At 45.7% G+C, this 19,462-nt stretch overlaps 1 protein-coding gene across 1 annotated transcript in view; it reads right to left on the bottom strand.

Annotated features, from left to right (window-relative positions):
- Positions 1 to 19,462, bottom strand: part of DNAJC11 (DnaJ heat shock protein family (Hsp40) member C11) — a 75,195-nt gene that overhangs the window by 5,325 nt on the left and 50,408 nt on the right. The window contains exons 5-10 of the mRNA XM_055304954.1: positions 12,312 to 12,440; positions 11,230 to 11,352; positions 9,869 to 9,942; positions 6,904 to 7,093; positions 6,209 to 6,294; positions 5,728 to 5,844 (exon numbers count right to left, since the gene is read on the bottom strand). Coding sequence (XP_055160929.1) covers positions 5,728 to 5,844; positions 6,209 to 6,294; positions 6,904 to 7,093; positions 9,869 to 9,942; positions 11,230 to 11,352; positions 12,312 to 12,440 — 719 coding nt within the window. The remainder of the gene's footprint in view (positions 1 to 5,727; positions 5,845 to 6,208; positions 6,295 to 6,903; positions 7,094 to 9,868; positions 9,943 to 11,229; positions 11,353 to 12,311; positions 12,441 to 19,462) is intronic.

Raw genomic sequence — 19,462 nt, 5'->3', positions numbered from 1 at the left:
GAGGAGATTCTGCTTCTAGTAATGGCCCAGTAGCTCCTATTGCACCAGTCATCCAACAGGTAAGTGCTGTAAACCCTGACCACAAACTACAAAGACTCTCGGGTACTGAGGAGCGACAAGAGGCCGGCAAGTGCACAGGAGGGCAAGTATTAGCTGCTACTGTGTGGTTGGCAAACATGGGGAAGAAATCTGCAGTCCTGTGAGACTGAAGGCCCAGAGCTCAGAGTCTGAAGCAACCACAGCAGCTGGGAAGTGGGGGGTCCCCCAACAAGGGAAATCAGAGACGGGCAACCCCAAGTTCTTTTTTTATAAAAGATTTTATTTATTTGTTTATTTATTTAAATATTTTATTTATTTATTCATGAGATACAGAGAGAGAGAGGCAGGGGACACAGGCTGAGGGAGAAGTAGGCTCCATGTAGGGAGCCCGATGTGGGACTCGATCCTGGGTCTCCTGCTAAACCGCTGAGCCACCTGGCCTGCCCTTATATATTTATTCATGAGAGACACACAAAGAGAGAGGCAGAGACACAGGCAGAGAGAGAAGCAGGCTCCATGTAGAGAGCCTGATGTGGGACTCGATCCTCAAACTCCAGGATCACACTCTGGGCTGAAGGCAGATACTCAACCGCTGAGCCACCCAGGCGTCCCAGCCCCAAGTTCTTTATGTAAACACCACACAGATCCCCAGTCTCTTGGCGGCCTTGGCTACAAGTGAAATAATTGTGTGGTTCTAGCTGCTGCCACACACGAGTGAGTCCCAGTTCACAGTCTGATTTTGCCAATTACCTTCAAAAAGGAAAAATCAACACTTTTTTGGGGATCATAACACAATATAGACCCTCTATGCTATATTATTCAGAACACCCAAGATATGATACAAATGACTCTATATACCAAGATATACAAGAGAAAAAGATAATGAACTGTGACCAACCCCAGATGACCCAGACTGGAAGGGATTTTAGAGTGCTACTTTATGTCCAAGACAACATACAATGCATGGGCTAAATAGCAGACCGGAGATGAGAGCAGTCAGTGAACTTGTAGACAGAGCAACAGAAATTACCCAATATGAAGAACCAAGAAAAAAAATTGAAGGCAAATGGGCAGAGCCTCAGAAACTTTTGGAACACTAAGAGATTTAGTGTATAAGTAATTAGGGTCCCAAAGAGGAGAGAGAGGGCAGGAACTAAGATTTGAAGAATTAATGGCCTAAAAATTCCAAATTTGAGGTAGGACCTAAACTTACAGATGCGAGGAGTTTAGCGAACCCCAAGCAGCATAAATACAACAGAAACCACATGTATGTAAACTGCAGGTACAAACTGCTGGAAAAAAAAGCTTAAAAAAAGAAAATGGAAAATTAGTCAGGAAAACAAACAAAAAAAGACATCACATTCAGGGAGATAATGATTCAAATGACCACTGATGTGTTACCAGAAAGAATGGCGGCCAGAAGCCAGCAGAGTAACATCCTGGGAGCACTGAAAGAATAAATCTGTTAACCCTGAATTCTACATTCAGGGACAATACCCTTCAGAATAAATGCAACTCCAGAATCGGCAAAGAACACTCAAAAAATAAGAAACCAGGGCAGCTCGGGTGGCTCAGCAGTTTAGTGCTGCCTTCAGCTCAGGGTGTGATCCTGGAGACCCGGGATCGAGTCCCATGTCAGGCTCCCTACATGGAGCCTGCTTCTCCCTCTGCCTGGGTCTCTGCCTCTCTTTCTGTCTCTCATGAATAAATAAATAAAATATTAAAAAAAAAAAAAAGAAACCAAACCACCCAATAATAAAACAGACAAAAGATTTGAATGAAGACTTCATTAAAAAAACAAACAAAAGGAATCCCTGGGTGGCGCAGCGGTTTGGCGCCTGCCTTTGGCCCAGGGCGCGATCCTGGAGACCCAGGATCGAGTCCCACGTCGGGCTTCCGGTGCATGGAGCCTGCTTCTCCCTCTGCCTGTGTCTCTGCCTCTCTCTCTCTCTGTGACTATCATAAATAAAAATTAAAAACAAACAAACAAACAAACAAAAGATCTGGATGACAAATAAGCGCACGGAAAGATGTTCAACATCCTAGACGTCAGGGAGACACAAATCAAAATCACAACGGATGTACTCACATACCTGCAGAGAAACAGCCAAAGTGAACAAGATGACCATTCCAAGCAAGGGCTGTCGAGGATGTGGAGCCACTGGGGCTCTCACAGGCTATGGGTTGGAGTGGGGGAAGTAACAGGAAGCCATCACCTGGAAGGCGGCTTAGTACTTTCCTATCAAGTGGAACACACACCTACCATTCAGCTCAGCATGCCTGTTCCTAGGTATTTATTTACCCAAGATAAATAAAAACTTATGTTCACACAAAACTTATATGTGAATGTTTACTGGCTTTGTCTGTAATTGCTAAAAATTGGAAACTGAAATGTCCTTAAAAGGATAAGCAGATGAACCGTGGTAGATCAACACAACATAATGCCAAACAGCAATAAAAAGGGACACACTACTGATGTATGCAACCATAAGGACGTATCTTAAATGCATTATGCTCATGAAAGAAGCACAAAAGGCCTCACAACTCTATGATTCCAATTATATGACTTTTTAAAATAGGCAAAAATACAGGGAATGAAAACAGGCCAGTAGCCAAGGGCCTGGGAGACCACACAAAGGCCATGAGACAATTTTTGGGGACAATGGAAATGTGCTCTATCTTGATTGTGATGGTGGTTACATGACTTATGTGATTGTCAAAACTCCAAGGACTATATAATAAGACAGATGAATTTTAATTTCTGTAAATTTAACATCAATGAAGCTTGACTTTCAAAATTATATAGCAGGGGCACCTGGGTGGCTCGGTGGTCAAGTGTCTGCCTTTGGCTCAGGTCATAATCCCAGGGTCCTGGGATCAAGTCCCGCATCCGGCTCCTTGCAGGCAGCCTGCTTCTCCCTCTGCCTCTGTCTCTCATGAATAAATAAATAAAATCTTTAAAAATAAAGTGATATATCTAGATAGAATGTAATAATAAAATATAAAAGCAGAATAAATAAAAAATAGAGACATTTTCTTGATAAAGAATACTAAGAGGTCATCATTGGTAGACTTACAACAGTATAAGAAAAGCTGAAGAAAGTTCTTCAGGCCAAAGAAATGAGTATCAGAAGGAAAATCAGATTCTTAGGAAGGAATAAGGAACACTAGAAATGGTTAAAAAAAAAACATGGGCAAAGATGACTCCCCCCCTTTTTGATTTAACACATATAGATGTACAAATATATACATATAAAACTACTGAAAGCCAGAATTAACATATTCTTGTGGAGACTATAATGTGTGTAATTATAACACATGTGACGAGTACAGCATAAAGAACACAGGGATGGGAAATGGCCCTAGAAGTTTTCAAGGTTCTTTCATTTTACATCAAGTATACAATATTAAGTCTAAACAGATGATAAAAAGTTAACAATGTGTAATCACTAGAGCAACCACTAAGGAAAAAAAAAAAGTGCAAAGAGGTATAGCTAAAAAGTCAATAGGTAAATCAAAATGGAATGCTAAAAATATTTAATAAGGACGGTTAGAAGAACAAGAAATCAGAAGGGAAGAAAAGAAGACAAATAATAAATAACAGGCCTAAAACCAACCATACCAACAATTACATTAAATATTACTGGACTAAACACTCCAATTAAGTAAGAAACTGGGGATCCCTGGGTGGCTCAGTGGTTTAGCGCCTGCCTTCTGCCCAGGGCGTGACCCTGGAGTCCCGGGATTGAGTCCCACATTGGGCTCCCTGCATGGAGCCTACTTCTCCCTCTGCCTGTGTCTCTGCCTCTCTCTCTCTCTCTGTTTCTCATGAATAAATATATAAAATCTTTAAAAAAAAAAAAAAGAAAAAGAAACCAAATGAATGGATGCATGCTGTCTATGAGACACCCTGTATATATGAACACAGAAGATAGGTTAAGGTAAACAGACAGAAAAAGATAAGTCACATAAACAGTAAGCATAAGAAGCCTGGAGTAGCTATACGAACATCAGATAAAGCAGATTTCAAATCAAAGAGCGCTGCTAGAGATGAAATTCACGAAGCCAAAACTGACAAAGGAAGAAACAGAATTTTACACTCAGCAGGAGATTTTAATACTACTTTCTCAGCAACTTAAAGAAAACGGCCCCAAGTCGGTAAAGTCATAGAACTTCTGGTTTCTGATGAATGTTGTCAACCACCTTGACCTACTGGTATTTATAGAACACTATGCCCAAAAACTACAGAATACATGTTCTTCTCAAGTGCACATGATCACCCAGGTCGATTACATGGTGGGCTCTAAAACAAGTGCCAATATAGTTAAAAAGGCTGGAATCATACATAATGTTCTGACCAAAATGAAATTAAATTGAAATCACTAATCAGTTATAGAGAAAAACCCAAATATTTAGAAATTAAGCAATACGTTTCCATAAGTGAACCTAGAAAACAGTTTGAATTGAATAATAATGATATAATATATCCAAAGGATAACTGGCTGGCTCAGTGGTTGAGTGTTTGCCTTGGGCTTAGGTCATGATCCTGGGGTCCTGGGATCGAGTCTCGCATTGGGCTCCTGCATGGAACCTGCTTCTTCTCCCTCTGCCTGTGTCTCTGCCTCTCTCTGTGTGTCTCTCATGAATAAATAAATAAAATCTTTAAGAAACAAAACAAAAAAATAACAACCAAATTTGTGGGATGGGGTGAAACAGTGTTTAAAGCCTTAAATGTTTGTTTATATTAGAAAAGAAAGATTTTATTTATATATATTTTTTTGTTTATATATTTTTAAGATTTTATCTATTTACTCATGACACACACACACACACACACACAGAAAGAGAGAGAGAGAGAGAGAAAGAGAGAGAGAGAGGCAGAGACATAGGCAGAGGGAGAAGCAGGCTCCATGCAGGGAGCCTGATGTGGGACTCAACTCGGGATTCCAGGATCATGCCCTGAGCTGAAGGCAGACTCTCAACCGCTGAGCCACCCAGGTGCCCCAAGAAAAAAGGTTTTAAATTAACCTAAGGCTGGGCTTTAAAAAGCTAGAAAAAGCAGCAATATGAATATATAGAAAGAAGAAGAAAGAGAAATAGGGTAGAGCTGTAACTGTGAGAGTTGTCAGTGCAGGAAGGTACTTCAAGCCAGCAGGCTGGATGGGGCCATCTGGGGAGGGAGTCTACACAGACAAGGACTGGGTCCCACTGTGACGTCGCCACATAGAAGCAACCGACTATCATGTAACAGAGACCATACTGAGAGGCCGGAAGGCAGGAAGGCTCAGCACCGGAGCAGGGAGGAGTCTCTGTGTGGATGGGAATGGTCTGCTATGGAGGGATAAACAGATGCTGCATAGGCTGGTGGAGGCCCTGCACATGTCATGCATGGGAAAGGCAGTGCTGATGAGCGGGTGTGCAGGACCGGTACTGGGACCCCCCAGGAAGAGAGAGATGCAATTGGCTTGGAGGATGGGCCAGCAGAGCAGGTGGCAGCTCCATGAGAGACTCAGACCCTGAGTGAACAGTGGGCTCTAGGACTTCTTGACATTGGCGTATACGCTTAAGACAGGGGCAGCTTTATTTTTTAAGAACAAAATTACAAAGCAAAGTCTATTTCGTCCTTAAAGTGGTTGAAGCCTGGGTGAGTGACAAGTTGCCAGATAATTCTTGGCCAGTTCAACTTACTTGACTTTGAGAGAAACGCCCTGAGGGACTCCAACGCTGACAGCTGCGCCTAGGACGCTGTGCCTGGAGATTTTCCTTTCTGCTCCGTACTCCACCACCGTCCCAAAGAAGCCTGCCCTGCAGGGAGTGCAAGGCCTGAGCAAGTGGCTTTCCATCTCTCCCAGTCCCCACAGGCACTCAGAACAGAGGCTGGGCCCCCCTATTCTGTCCCTCCCTCTCAGCTCCCCACCCTACCCCCATCCTCAGCCCCAGGAGTCGGTCTTGATGGACACTTCTGGTCAGTGAGCAGAAGCAAGTCAGCATGCTAGTGGTGCAGTTCTTCTATCAGCTTCAAGGTCCTCGAGGCAGGGACTGCAGGGTGGTAAACCCCATGCCCTCGCAACAGGGGCTCTTGAGAAATGTGGCCAGCTCGAGTGGGCCACTGACACCAGGCTCTGCAATCAGAACCCCCTACCTGATTTGCAGCCAGGTCAGGACTTACTTCAGGGACCCTTTCACGCGCGTCTGGTCATCGTCCTGGAATTTGTGCTGATAGCTGATCAGTGCAAAGGAGTGAGGGATTCCAAGCTGGGGAGACAGCGAGAAGAAGAGAAGGCACAGCTAGTGCCCGGGACTCTGCAGGAAGGTGGCCACCGAGTGCACACTGCCCGTGGGCGCTCGTTGTGGGCGGGCCTCTTGGGCACGGGCCATGATCTGTGTGTGGAGATTTACTAGTGGCCAGTATCTGCAACCCAGGAGAGCTCACATAAAACCCCAATTTCCTCATGTCTCATGAAAATAGAACATTCTGTGTCAAGGAGCTGTGTTCTTACATGGCAGCAGGTGCTGAGTGCTGAGGAGTAGCTGCCCTTTGAAGTGGGGTGTCTCTCATTCTCTGTGTCCCTGCCCGCCATGGTGGGACCCGAGTGCCTGACTCTGCTCTGGGATCACTTACTAACCTGGGCATTTTCCCAACCTTATTCTGTGCACTTCTACTATAAGATGTACAAAGGACATTTTGCTTTAGGGTAACTGGAGCACAGCTACCCTTGGAAGCCTGAAACAACAGGATTTCAACACTCCTGAATGTGTGTGAGCCAAACTGGCCCTTTAGGGCATCTCCTGGCACTCAGACTCAGGGAGGGTGACCAGGGTAAGAGGTACAATGGGCACACGAAGGTGCAGCTCTGTCCTCACCTGCAGGGCCACCGTGAAGTGGCTGGTCTTGGTGTCCCGGACGATGCTAGTGTTCATGGCTGACTGGATGCCCCACCGCCACTGCAGGTAGCCCACGGTGTTCTTGTCCAGGTTTCGAGCCAGGACTGTGGTGAGGCCAGGCCGGATTCCACGGGATGAAAACTGCAGAGCACAGTTTGTCGTCACAAAGCTGTGGGGACACACAGATGGAAAGGGTCCTGGGTGACACCTGGTTCTCAGCTACTCCCTCTCCCTTCTGTGAATCCCTGAGCCCCACTGGGAAAATGGGACGTTGAGCCTTTCTCTTTGAGAGGGAGAGAGAGGGTGTCCTGGTGAGTCTTCCTAGTGGCCCCCTTGCTGACGTGCACTGCCCACTCATCCCATTCTAACTTTAGATATAACCGAATGTCTGTTTTGAAAACCAGTAGGTCCTATCCTACTGCAGGTTAGAATCACCTCTGGGTGGGGGAAGGCTGCAGACTGGAATCACCCGGCTACTCTAAAAAACATTCATGGTCAGTTCCCACACGCTGGGATTCTGACATACAGGCTTGAGTGTTAAAGCTTGCCAGGTGATTCTAATGTGTAGCAAAGCTGGGGACCCCTTGTCTGGAGACCACCCCAGACCAATTAAGTCAGAGTTTTGGACTGGGGGCCAGGCATCATCTATTTCTCTAGGACCACCCACGTGATTCTGGTGTCCACCCATGGCCGTGTATGCAGAAAGCCAGTACAGTAAACCTTTCAGTAAAACTGAAAGGCATCTCAAGTTTGTTACCAAGGGAGTCAGCCCCACCTTCTGGCTAAAAAGGGGTATTTCATTTCAACAACAGAGGAATTCACACCACTATACCCAAAGTGTTAAAAGGTGAGCAAACAGCCCAACATTTACCAAACTGCCAAAGTCTGGTTTCTTTCTCTTTCCTAAGCTCAAGAAGTAACACTTCTGCCATTAAGTAATAATAACTATGAGAGCTCTGATCATACTGTTCTTGCAAGCTTCCAGTAGCTCCTCACGGCTAAATGGATGAACAAGTTACTCCTCCTCTCCACAGGGTCCCCAACCCAAACTTTCCCTTGTTTCTCTCATCACACTGGAGACCAGCTGCTTGTTTCTGCTTCCACCACACTGGGGTCAGGGGAGGCAAGCAGGGAGGAGAGACACCAAAGTCATCCCAGAATTTCAAGACAGATGGTGGCACTTAAAATAATCAAAAGATAAAGACTGGGATCCTTGTTTAATTGAAATAGTAAGATTTAGTCTTTTTATCCAGCATGTCCTAGAGAGAGACTGGTGGAGAGAGAGGGAGGCACTGACCCGGGAGACCAAGAACATTCTGCAGGCTGTCTGCATCTTCGGGGCTGACACTACACTCCCAACCAACCCCATGACCACCAGTCTGGACTCATAAATAGCCTGACCACAGGACTAGGGCCTTGAAGAAAAGACACCATGTCAACAGACTGATATCTCAGTTTATACATCTGTGTTCTCAAGTCTGATAAACTCTGGGCACAATGACAACACTCAATTCTCAGACCTGTAAAGGCCGATGAACAGGACACCCTAGTCTCTGTCCTCTGGGGCCACTCAACAGATGGGCACTGAGGTTCAATCAGAACAAAAGGTGGGCAGCCCCGGTGGCGCAGTGGTTTGGCGCCGCCTGCAGCCTGGGGCGTGATCCTGGAGACCCGGGATCGAGTCCCACATTGGGCTCCCGGCATGGTGCCTGCTTCTCCCTCTGCCTGTGTCTCTGCCTCTCTCTCTAGCTGTGTCTCTATGAATAAATAAATTAAAAAAAAAAAAAAAAGAGAAGAACAAAAGGCCAACAGCTTTCCCTTGGTCAAGCGTCTCCTAAATGTGCCTGATCTAAGAATGACCGAGGTGCTTGACAGAAGTACAGATTCCTGGGCCTCGTAGGAGACCTGACTCAGCTGGTGTGGGGAGTAGGGGCAGGAATCTATGCACTCAGTTGGGACCAGGAGTGACAGACCTATGGAGACAAGCTTAGGACAACATGTATGTCTACTCTTTGCCTAAAGTCATGGTTAAAAGTGCAAATTGGGTGGCCCTGGTGGCTCAGCAGTTTAGTGCTGCCTTCAGCCCAGGGCCTGATCCTGGAGACCCAGGATTGAGCCCCACATTGGGGTCCCTGCGTGGAGCCTGCTTCTCCCTCTGCTTGTGTCTCTGCCTCCCTCTCTCTCTCTCTGTGTGTCTCACATGAATTAAAAAAAAAAAAAAAAAAAGTGCAAATCCTCGTTCCTTCCCAGACCCACTGAACCGGGTCCTGGAGCAGAGGCCTGTGATGCCGTGTGTACTCCATCCTAGGACTCCTTTAACTATATTTCCTCCCCAGAGGAAAGAGATTTTATTTTACCTTCTACCCAGTTCTTTTATCTGAGCTCACACAGGTAACCCAACATAGGAACTAAGGACATGCCTGTGGTTCTAGAAGGGCAGCCTTGTACAGTTGTAGGAGCAGGATATCACTGCAACAGCAAAGATGAAGGAGAGCTGGCAGGGGGCATTATTACTCCAGCGTCTGCACATCTCGCTGATGACCAGGCAGTCTCACAAGTGCCTCACTATTTAATACAGACCCTTTCTAGAACTTGACACACAGTCTCGGAGATAAAGAAATGATCCACAAGTTCATCAATCTTTCAGGACACTGACCAGTTTTGTCTCTAGTTTCTCCTGGTGCTCACAGCCCCACAAAGGAGGAGACTGGCCTGCAGAGTAGGAGCTGGGCCCAGGGCAGGGACAGGCAACAGATGACTCCTTCCTGAGCCCACCCTCTGAGCTATGTACACCCTGCCCCGGCTCTGCCAGTGCTGCAGGGTCTGCCCCTGGTGACCTTGTAGGGCAGAAAAGGTAACTCCAGATGATCATGACAAAAAGAATACAAAGCTTCTAGTCTGCTAAATCCACAAAGACCATCAGAGAGGACTTCTCTATATTTACCATCTTGGTGTGAGATTACGGAAGAGCTTCAGACCAAATAAAGGTCCCTGCAGATCCCCGGCTCCAAATTCTAACTGTTCAAAAGAGAAAAAGAGAGTGTTAGTGGTGTTTACTTTCTTTTTTTGTTTGTTTACTTTCATAGCAGCAACACATGTCTCAGGGGAACACCTCTGGTTATGATTCCTTCTTTTAAAATACTGAAAGGGACCATAAGGGAAGGAGGGGAAACTGAGTGGGGAAAAATTAGAGAGGAAGATAAATCACAGGAGACTCCTAAACTCTGGGAAAAAAGGGCTGCACGGGGGAGGGGGTGGCAGGATGGGTCACTGAGTGACAGGCACTAAGGAGGGCACGTGATAAGACGAGCACTGGGTATAATACTGTATGTTGGCAAATTGAATTTAAATTAAAAAAAAAATTCCTTCTTTTAATTCAATGCCATTGGCGTTTGCCAGGGCTCTAAGAGTACGGGCTGGAAGACATTTTTTTTTAAATTTTATTTATTTATTCATGAGAAACACAGAGAGAGAGAGGCAGAGGGAGAAGCAGGCTCCATGCAGGGAGCCCAATGTGGGACTCAATCCCGGGACTCTAGGATCACGCTCCGGGCCGAAGGCAGGTGCTAAACCACTGAACCACCCAGGCATCCCTGGAAGATTTTTTTCAGTAGGCTCCATATCCACCATCCATACTGCAGCATTCCAGCTGCAGTCAGGCACAGCCCTCCCCCCCGCCCCCCGCAGTGCCGACTTCCCAGTGTTCTTGTTCTGCTCTCTACAGTGCTTCATTGCCCCCAGCTTTCACAGGTGACTGGAGATGGTCCTCTGGGGTCTGGAGTTAACCCATCAGCAGTCCCACACTCAGCCCTGGAATTCCAGCCAGTTATGACTGCCTCATTTACTAGTCTGGGTGACTTTCAAGGCTACTCTTTAATGTTAATTTGGCGCAGTTCAATTTGCTCAGCAGAACTGACTGTTAAACAGCCACCAATCAGTGGACCAGAGCATTGACACGGCACCTGCCTTCCGCATTGGGCAGGGAAAGGGAAGAGCCTACAGGTTTCTGCTGAGAGGGCAAAAAGAAGCTGAATTTTTCGTGGTTGGATTTCTGTAAGTTGGCACCTCAAGGGAAATCTCACTGCTCTGTCCTACCTCTGAACTGTCCAGCAGATGGGGGATTCCATCTCAGGTATGAGACATATTTTTCTCTTGGGGAGCGTCACCTAGTGCAAGTTTGACATCTGGTACCCTGTTATACAATGATGTGGCCAACCTAGGTCTTTTTGAGGCTTTTAGAGTGTAAATGTTCAGAAATTAAGGCTTCACAGTGGACAACATGATCCCGCCAGCTGGCATTCTTACCTCTCCCCATCCCTTTGCAGAAGTGACTCGTCTAAGTGCGAAGTTAATGGAACCTCCTCCATTCCCATTCTGGGTTGAGAGACTTCCAGAGAGGATGGCTGTGTCTGTAGCTGTTAGGGGTGCCTAGGAAATGATATTTGCTGGTAAAGAATGAATCAACGCATGAGGAAGTACAAGGATAGCGGTCTAATGAAGATGTTCAAAGTGTCCACTCAAAAGTGCAGGTGACCATGGCTCCAGTGTACAGGGATGCATGATGACCTCAACTAGTTCACTCTTCTCCCACTTTGCCCTCTGTACTGCATGTGGCCACCAAGGTAATATTTTGCAAAAGCTTTACTGTGCAAACTAAAAAAAACAGGAAAGACAGGGCTGAATGCTGGTTCTTAGTGCACAGATATCATTAGATTGCACAGTGACTTCATTACATGCCTTCCTGCCCACTGTAGATGTCTGGGACTCTCCAGTCCTTGTTCACCACCAGCTCTGGGGAAGGGACTAAATCCGTGGCTCTACTAACCAACACTGGAAGCTCCACCAGAGGGGCAAGTTTCCCAGAGGTAGGACTCCATACTCTGGGTTGATGTACTTGAGAATAAACAGAGTTGAGGAGGCAGAGACCTACTTTCAGCCTTAGCAGATGGGCCCGCCAGTGCTATATCCAAACCATGGGCAGAAAGGTGACATTTCAATGACCCCAGGTTCAGCTGAATATTGTGTTTTCTGCACATGACAGAATGCACCTTAAAACTAAGACTGGTTCTTGGACTCACTCATGGGCGGAGTCTCCTTTCTCAACCCAAATCTTCCTGACCTTCTCTCAGGTCTCTCAGGTTCTCTCAGACCACTTGTACTTCTGCTGGGGGAGCCCTGCGACCATGGAAGCTAAGCACCCCCTGGCACTCATGCTGCTAACATGTCAGCAATGCAGTAACAAACAAGGTTGTGCCTGGAACGTTTTTCCCCCCTAAGTGGCTAATTGCATCCTTTCATAAATAAAGATGAGAAAAACCACAGCTGCTCGGTGTGCTGCGCCTCGTTAACCTGAGCCTCACTGCACTCAGGGGGAGTCTGGGCCTTACCTCAATGGACTGAGATATATGCATTTTGTTAATTTCAATCTGTGGAAAGCCACTTCCGGACACATCTTCGTACTCCTCCTCATAGCGATCAAAAAGGTCAGTGGCATCGATGCCAACACTGATGGTCCCCTGGGGCAGAAAAACCAGGAGTCAGCAGCAGGGGTGGTATTTGTGGAATGAAAGACAATCTACACTTTGGCAGCCGGTGGTTCACTGGGTGTGGGTAGAACTCCACCACGAGGCCCACGGAGCATGAAGGTCACGGTTCACACCAAACAGCAGCAGAGTACCACCGACTGCTAGGGTCAGGAAACTGGTCACATCAGGAGGCGGATGACAAGGTAAGTGTCAGGAAGCGAAAAAGACCCACACAATTTGATTTTTAAAGCCCAAACAAGACCCACTTCATGGCTCTAAATAGGTCACCTCCAGATTTTTTCCTTTTTTTTTTTTTTAAAGATTTTTCATTTATTTATTCATAGACACACACACACACAGAGAGAGAGAGGCAGAGACACAGGCAGAGGGAGAAGCAGGATCCACGCAGGGAGGCCGACGTGGGACTCGATCGCGGGACTACAGGATCACACCCCGGGCTGCAGGCAGCACTAAACCGCTGCGCCACCGGGGCTGCCCCGGTCACCTCCAGATTTACGCCAGGAATGCAGAAACAACCTAGCCAAGCACCACATGAATTAAACATTCTAATGTTGGATTTTAAACACTCTTATACCATAAAACTACCTTAAAACTTTTTAAAATATAAAAATAACTTCAAAGATAAAGAAGTACAAACAAAATCAATTATGAATGAATGGGAGATTGAAAAATCGTCTCACCTTCTAAAATTGAGAATTAAGCTGTGAGAAACGGAACACCATATTCTCTCAAGAAATGCAAAGCTAAAATTTGCTGACATATACAATGCTCCATGCTCAGAAAAATCAATGTTTATTATTATTGTTATCATGGTAAGATTTTTCAAATGGGCGTATATTTTAATCCTACATATAAAAATCTGACCAAACACACCTTTCTATACTCAGTTCCCTGTGCCAATTTAAAAAAACTTTACTGAGGTTGAATTTACATACAATAACACAAACTGCACCCACATAAAGTGCACAATTCGGTGAGTTCTGACAGACATGTAGACTCGTGAAACCACCTCCACAATCACGACACAGAACATTTCTATCGCCCCAAAAATAGTGTGGGGGCATGTGTTTTTTTCCCTGAGAAGGGGACACGCTAACAAAGACGTGAGTGGAAAACCAGGGGGAGGCCGCCGGGGCTGGTGCAGAGGGAGCACAAGGCAGATGAGCAGACTGTGGGCTGTTGTGCGAGGGTGGTCCATGGATGCTATGGCAGGGGAGGAGGGGGTGATGGGCAGGGGTTTATCAGAGATGACCAGTTGAAGCCTGTTGTTGTGGTTGGTTTAGCAATTATTCCAGATTTTCATTTTTAAACCAAGTATTACCATCGTCATCAAGAGCGGTCTTAAACTAAGAAGCCAGGGACCCCTGGGCGGCTCAGGAGTTGCGCACCTGCCTTTGGCTCAGGGCTGATCCTGGAGTCCGGGGATTGAGTCCCATTGAGCTCCCTGCAGGGAGCCTACTTCTCCCTCTGTCTAGGTCCCTGCCTCTCTGTCTTTCATGAATGAATAAATAAAATCTTAAACAAAACTAAACAAAACTAAGAAGCCAGGGATCCCTGGGTGGTGCAGCGTTTGGCGCTTTGGCCTTTGGCCCAGGGTGCGATCCTGGGGACCCGGGATCGAATCCCACATCAGGCTGCATGGAGCCTGCTTCTCCCTCTGCCTGTGTCACTGCCTCTCTCTCTCTGTGACTATCATAAATAAATAAAAATTTAAAAAAATTTAAAAACAAACAAACAAACAAACAAACAAAAAAACCTAAGAAGCCAGACTGGTTTGGTGCTAGGCCTTCACTGATGCGGTCTCATCCAGCGGTGTGTGGGGTGCCACCACCGCTCTCCTCCTCTTTCCAGGTGAAATGAGAGCAGCCCTCCACCCTCAGCCCATCCCAGGTGCTTGCTGGTGTGGTGGCCGGGCAGTCATCTCTGTCTCAGCTGATGTGAGAAGTATGAGGTGCTCTTGCCCATTTGGTGCCATCAGGCAGGTGGCCGGCGCCTCGGCCCAGGACATGTATGAAGCTATGGTCAGCCATGTGCACAGGAAACTGCAGTGTATGTGAACATGTGTGGGAAACAGAGGTGGGCCAGTCCTGAAGGAGAAGGTAGCAGAGAGCAGTCCCAATACTCTTGTCATAGTGTTCCTCTTCTACTGAATGGTATAATCAGGAGGTGGCATACTTTCTGTGAAGGGCCGCAGTAACTATTTTAGGTGGTGTGGGTTTTGCCACAGTTCGACTCTGTTGGTGTACGGGAAAGCAGCCCAAATACCCAGCAAGGGCCTGACCCTGGCTATGTTCCAGTTTCAGTAAAACTGTTCACTCACTCCGAAATCTGAATTTCATACAATTTTCATGTCTCAAAATATTACTTTTCTTTTAAAGAAAAAAAAAAAAGCTCCAGTGTAAAGCCCACTGTGCTGTGGGGATTGAACTCATGACCCTGAGATCAAGACCTGAGCCAAGATAGAGTCGAACTAGAGCTTAACCCACTGAGCCACCCAGGTGCTCCCTTTTGATATTTTCGACCATTAAAAAATGTAAAAACCATTCTTAGTTTGTAAGTCATATAAAATCTGGAAGTAGGCCAAATTTGCAACTCCTGATGTAAATCTGTAGGGCTTTTATGTTTTAGTTGTTTTTTTTTTGGGGGGGGGGTAATACTTTCTTTTTTGATAAATTCTTCAGGCAGCAATAAAATTAAACATAGTGTATGTTTAACAATAATAAAAATAAGCAATTTCTATTTTCTCAGAAAGCCGATGAATTTGTACTTGTATGAAATTCAATTCACTAGTCATTCACCCAGAGTGCTAATTCAGACCATATAAAAATAAAAAATCATACATCTGCTAAACAAACTCCAGTGTCATTCTTTAAAGACCATGCTTAAAAGTGAGGCACAGTAGCAGGGATTTACAGATAACTAAAAAACGATGTTATATAACTCAAATGGTAGTTCCTCTGTTAATTTCACTCATTTTTCCATTCTAAGGTTTGTACTGCACATATGAAAGATAAAGCAACAGCAGTTCTATTAGCAAAAGAACCTCACAGCTGCTAAAGATGCCAGTTTGTCAGTGTTAACCAGATGCTTCAAACAGAAAATCAGTTGCATTAATCTTAATAATCGTTTGATTTGAATTATAGATGTGCAATATAGTGATGAATAAAAAATATATATTTAGTAATTCAGATGACCAAATATATATTTCTTATTCATATTTGGTCTTCATCCACAGGGCTCCTGGCTCATAGCTCCTAAAACCTTGAACTTTCTGGTGATAAGGGTGATAAATAGATTTTCTGTCACATTAATGAAGGTGACTTTTGGTCTCTACCCAAGGGCAGGGGGCTGGTTGCCAGGAGGACCAACCAAGTGACTAGAGGGCTGTAACCTTCAGTTCTACCCCTAGCCTCCAGGTAAGGGAGAGGAGCCAGAGGTTCAATCAGCTAATGGCCAATGACTTAGTCATGTGACTATGCAATGAAACTTTCATAAAAATCCCAAAGGACTGGGTTCTGAGAGCTTCGGGGTTGGTGGGTACAGTGGAAGTGCAGGGAGAGGAGGGTGTCTAGATAGAGCATGGAAGTCCCATACCCTTTCCCCAGACTTCGCTCTATGTATTTCCACCTGCCTGTTGATTCGTAAAGTGCTTTCCTGAGTTCCACAAGCCCCTCTGGTGAATTAAAAGAACCTAAGGAGGAGGGTGTTGGAATCTGAAGCCCTTGGTCAGGAGCCTTGGGCTTGTGACTGACCTCTGAAGTAGGGGGTGGCGGCAGTGTTATAGGATTGAACCCTTAACCTGTGGGATCTGATGCTGTCTCCGGGTATAGTGTCAGAACAGAATTGATTTTTAATATTTTTAAGTAGGTTCACACCTAGTATGGAGCCCAACATGGGGCTCGAACTCTCGACCCTGAGATCAAGGCCTGAGCTGAAATCAAGAACTGGATGCTCAAATGACTGAGCCACCCAGGCATCCCTAGAACTGAGCTGAATTATTGCCTGCTACATGTGCCCCCATCCTCCATGCTGGGATTGGGTGGAAACCCTAAGAGAAAATGTTACTGTAAACTCTAGTCAAAAAATTCTGCTATGGGGATCCCTGGGTGGCGCAGCGGCTTGGCGCCTGCCTTTGGCCCAGGGCGCAATCCTGGAGACCCGGGATCGAATCCCACGTCGGGCTCCCGGTGCATGGAGCCTGCTTCTCTCTCTGCCTGTGTCTCTGCCTCTCTCTCTCTGTGTGGCTATCATAAATAAATAAAAATTAAAAAAAAAATTCTGCTATGAACATAACATTTTGTTTTTCTGGTGATACTCAGATATCCATTTTGGTAAATTACAATGTTTGGTAAAAGTGTCTTATCAAAGCCAAGAAGCCTACGGAGCAGATATAGCCTAAGGATTAGTTACACTGCACACAGATGCATAATTGTGTCAAAACAAACTGTGGTATTCTATGCAAGGAAAACAAAGCTAAAGCTGTCAAAATGTAAAAATATTTTTGAGTGTTTAGAGAAACAATAATCTTTTGTGGGGCTGATTGATTAAAAAACAAAACAAAACAAAACAGAACTTACAACCCTGAGATTTACGACCTCAGCTGAGCTCAAGGGTCAGATGCTTACCCGACTGAGCCCCCCAGGCACCGCAAAGCTTATTCTGAATATCTGCAGTATGAAGAGAAACTGCAGTATGTCCGTGTATTACAAATTGAATATTAGGAATTGCTGAGCCTGGGATCCCTGAGTGGCGCAGCGGTTTGGCGCCTGCCTTTGGCCCAGGGCACGATCCTGGAGACCCGGGATCGAATCCCACGTCAGGCTCCCGGTGCATGGAGCCTGCTTCTCCCTCTGCCTGTGTCTCTGCCTCTCTCTCTCTCTGTGTGTGACTATCATAAATAAATAAAAAAAAAAAAAAAAAAAAGGAATTGCTGAGCCTTTAAAGAACCCCTCTTTAAAAGGGCATAATAAGCCCTGTAGTTTTTAAAATATTTCAGAAATTATAATCACTGAAAATAAAGCAGGTAACTCTGAAGTTGAGCTCTCAAGGAAGGACAACTGAGCAAACGAGATAACAGCTCAGTTTATTTCATTTTGAAATTTCATAATAGTATTTTGAAGTATCTCAATTTTGGTAAGACTCTTTTGGTGAAATTGTCATCTTTAGTTAAATTTATTTATTTAAAAAAGATTTTATTTATTTATTCATGAGAGATAGAGAGAGAGAGAGAGAGAGAGAGAGAGAGAGAGAGAGAGAGGGGCAGGCCCCATGCAGGGATCCCGGGTCTCCAGGATCAGGCCCTGGGCTGAAGGTGGCGCTAAACCGCTGAGCCACCTGGGCTGCCCTTCAGTTAAATTTATATTCTATCTTCGAATGGAATTAAATTGAAAAGGCCTGACTGCAGTTTTATGACTGGCATGTAAATCTGATGAAGGAAAGATCATAAATGAAGACAATTAAAAAAAAAGTACCAAAAATATTCTGAGTGGAGGCAAAAAGACAATACCCCTATGAAAATACTTGGGCTAGGGATCCCTGGGTGGCACAGCGGTTTGGCGCCTGTCTTTGGCCCGGGGCGCAATCCTGGAGACCCGGGATCGAATCCCACATCGGGCTCCCGGTGTATGGAGCCTGCTTCTCCCTCTGCCTGTGTCTCTGCCCCCCCCCCTCTGTCTCTGCCCGCCCCCCCTCTGTGACTATCATAAGTAAATAAAAAAAAGAAAAAAAAAAGAAAATACTTGGGCTAAAGTATATGTCCCACAAAAAAGAGATTTAGAATTGAGAGTTTTCTCAATTAAGATATTACAGTAGGCAGAAAAGAATCAAACACGTTAAAAACTTCAAATATGCTAAATACAAATGTATTGAGATGGTAGGCTATGCTACTGAAAAGAAAATCTACCACACTGAAGGTACATTCTTTGGGAAAATAGTGGTGCTGCAATGCAGGAATGAGGATCCAGAGAGGGCCTCCTGGTGAGCCCTGCCTGCTGGCCTCTGACCTTTGCACAGAGCCCTTTCCTTGTTTCTGCCCAGGATGGTGCCTTACTCTCGTCCAACGGAGTGCAGTGGGTATGAGGACACAGCCTTCAGAGTTAGGTCACAGGAAGCCTTGCAGCTTCCTTCTAGGCCTCTGAGGTGCTTTCTGGGGAAGCCAGCTACCAGAACAATCCACCTCCCCTGAGACTGCTATGTTCTGAGGAAGGTCAAGCCAGCCAAGGCAAGGAGAGCCACATGGAAGGAGCAAGGAATGCAGATGCCATCTTCAACATGACCCAAATGCCACTGGACTACACCGCATGAGGAGACCCCCAGTGAGGAGCATCCACTTGAGTCCGGCCAACCCACCGGACCATAAGAAAATCAAATTGTGTAAGCCACTAAGTTTTTTTTTATTTATTTATGATGGTCACAGAGAGAGAGAAAGAGAGAAAGAGAGAGAGAGAGAGAGAGAGAGAGAGAGAGAGGCAGAGACACAGGCAGAGGGAGAAGCAGGCTCCATGCACCGGGAGCCCGACGTGGGACTCGATCCTGGGTCTCCAGGATCGCGCCCTGGGCCAAAGGCAGGCGCCAAACCGCTGCGCCACCCAGGGGTCCCAGCCACTAAGTTTTGGTGTGGTTGGTTATACATAACCAGAACACAGAATATCAGAGACACTTACAAATTGATTAAAAGCATTTGAATGTATGCCAAAAATAATTCTGACTGATTAATTTTTTTTAAATATTTTATTTATTTATTCATGGGAGACACACAAAGAGAGAGAGAGAGAGAGAGAGAGAGAGAGAGGCAGATACACAGGCAGAGGGAAAAGCAGGCTTCATGCAGGGAGCCCGACATGGAACTCTATCCTGGGTCTCCAGGATCACGCCCTGGGCTGAAGGCGGTGCTAAACCGCTGAGCCACTGGGCTGCCCCTGACTGATTAATTAAGTAGGCTTGATATTGGGCTTGAACTCACAACCCTGAGATCAAGAGCTGCATGCTCTACT

The sequence above is a fragment of the Nyctereutes procyonoides genome, unplaced genomic scaffold (assembly GCF_905146905.1).
Source record: "Nyctereutes procyonoides isolate TBG_1078 unplaced genomic scaffold, NYPRO_anot_genome, whole genome shotgun sequence".
Taxonomy (NCBI): Eukaryota; Metazoa; Chordata; class Mammalia; order Carnivora; family Canidae; genus Nyctereutes; species Nyctereutes procyonoides.
This window is presented reverse-complemented; position numbering and strand designations above follow the sequence as displayed.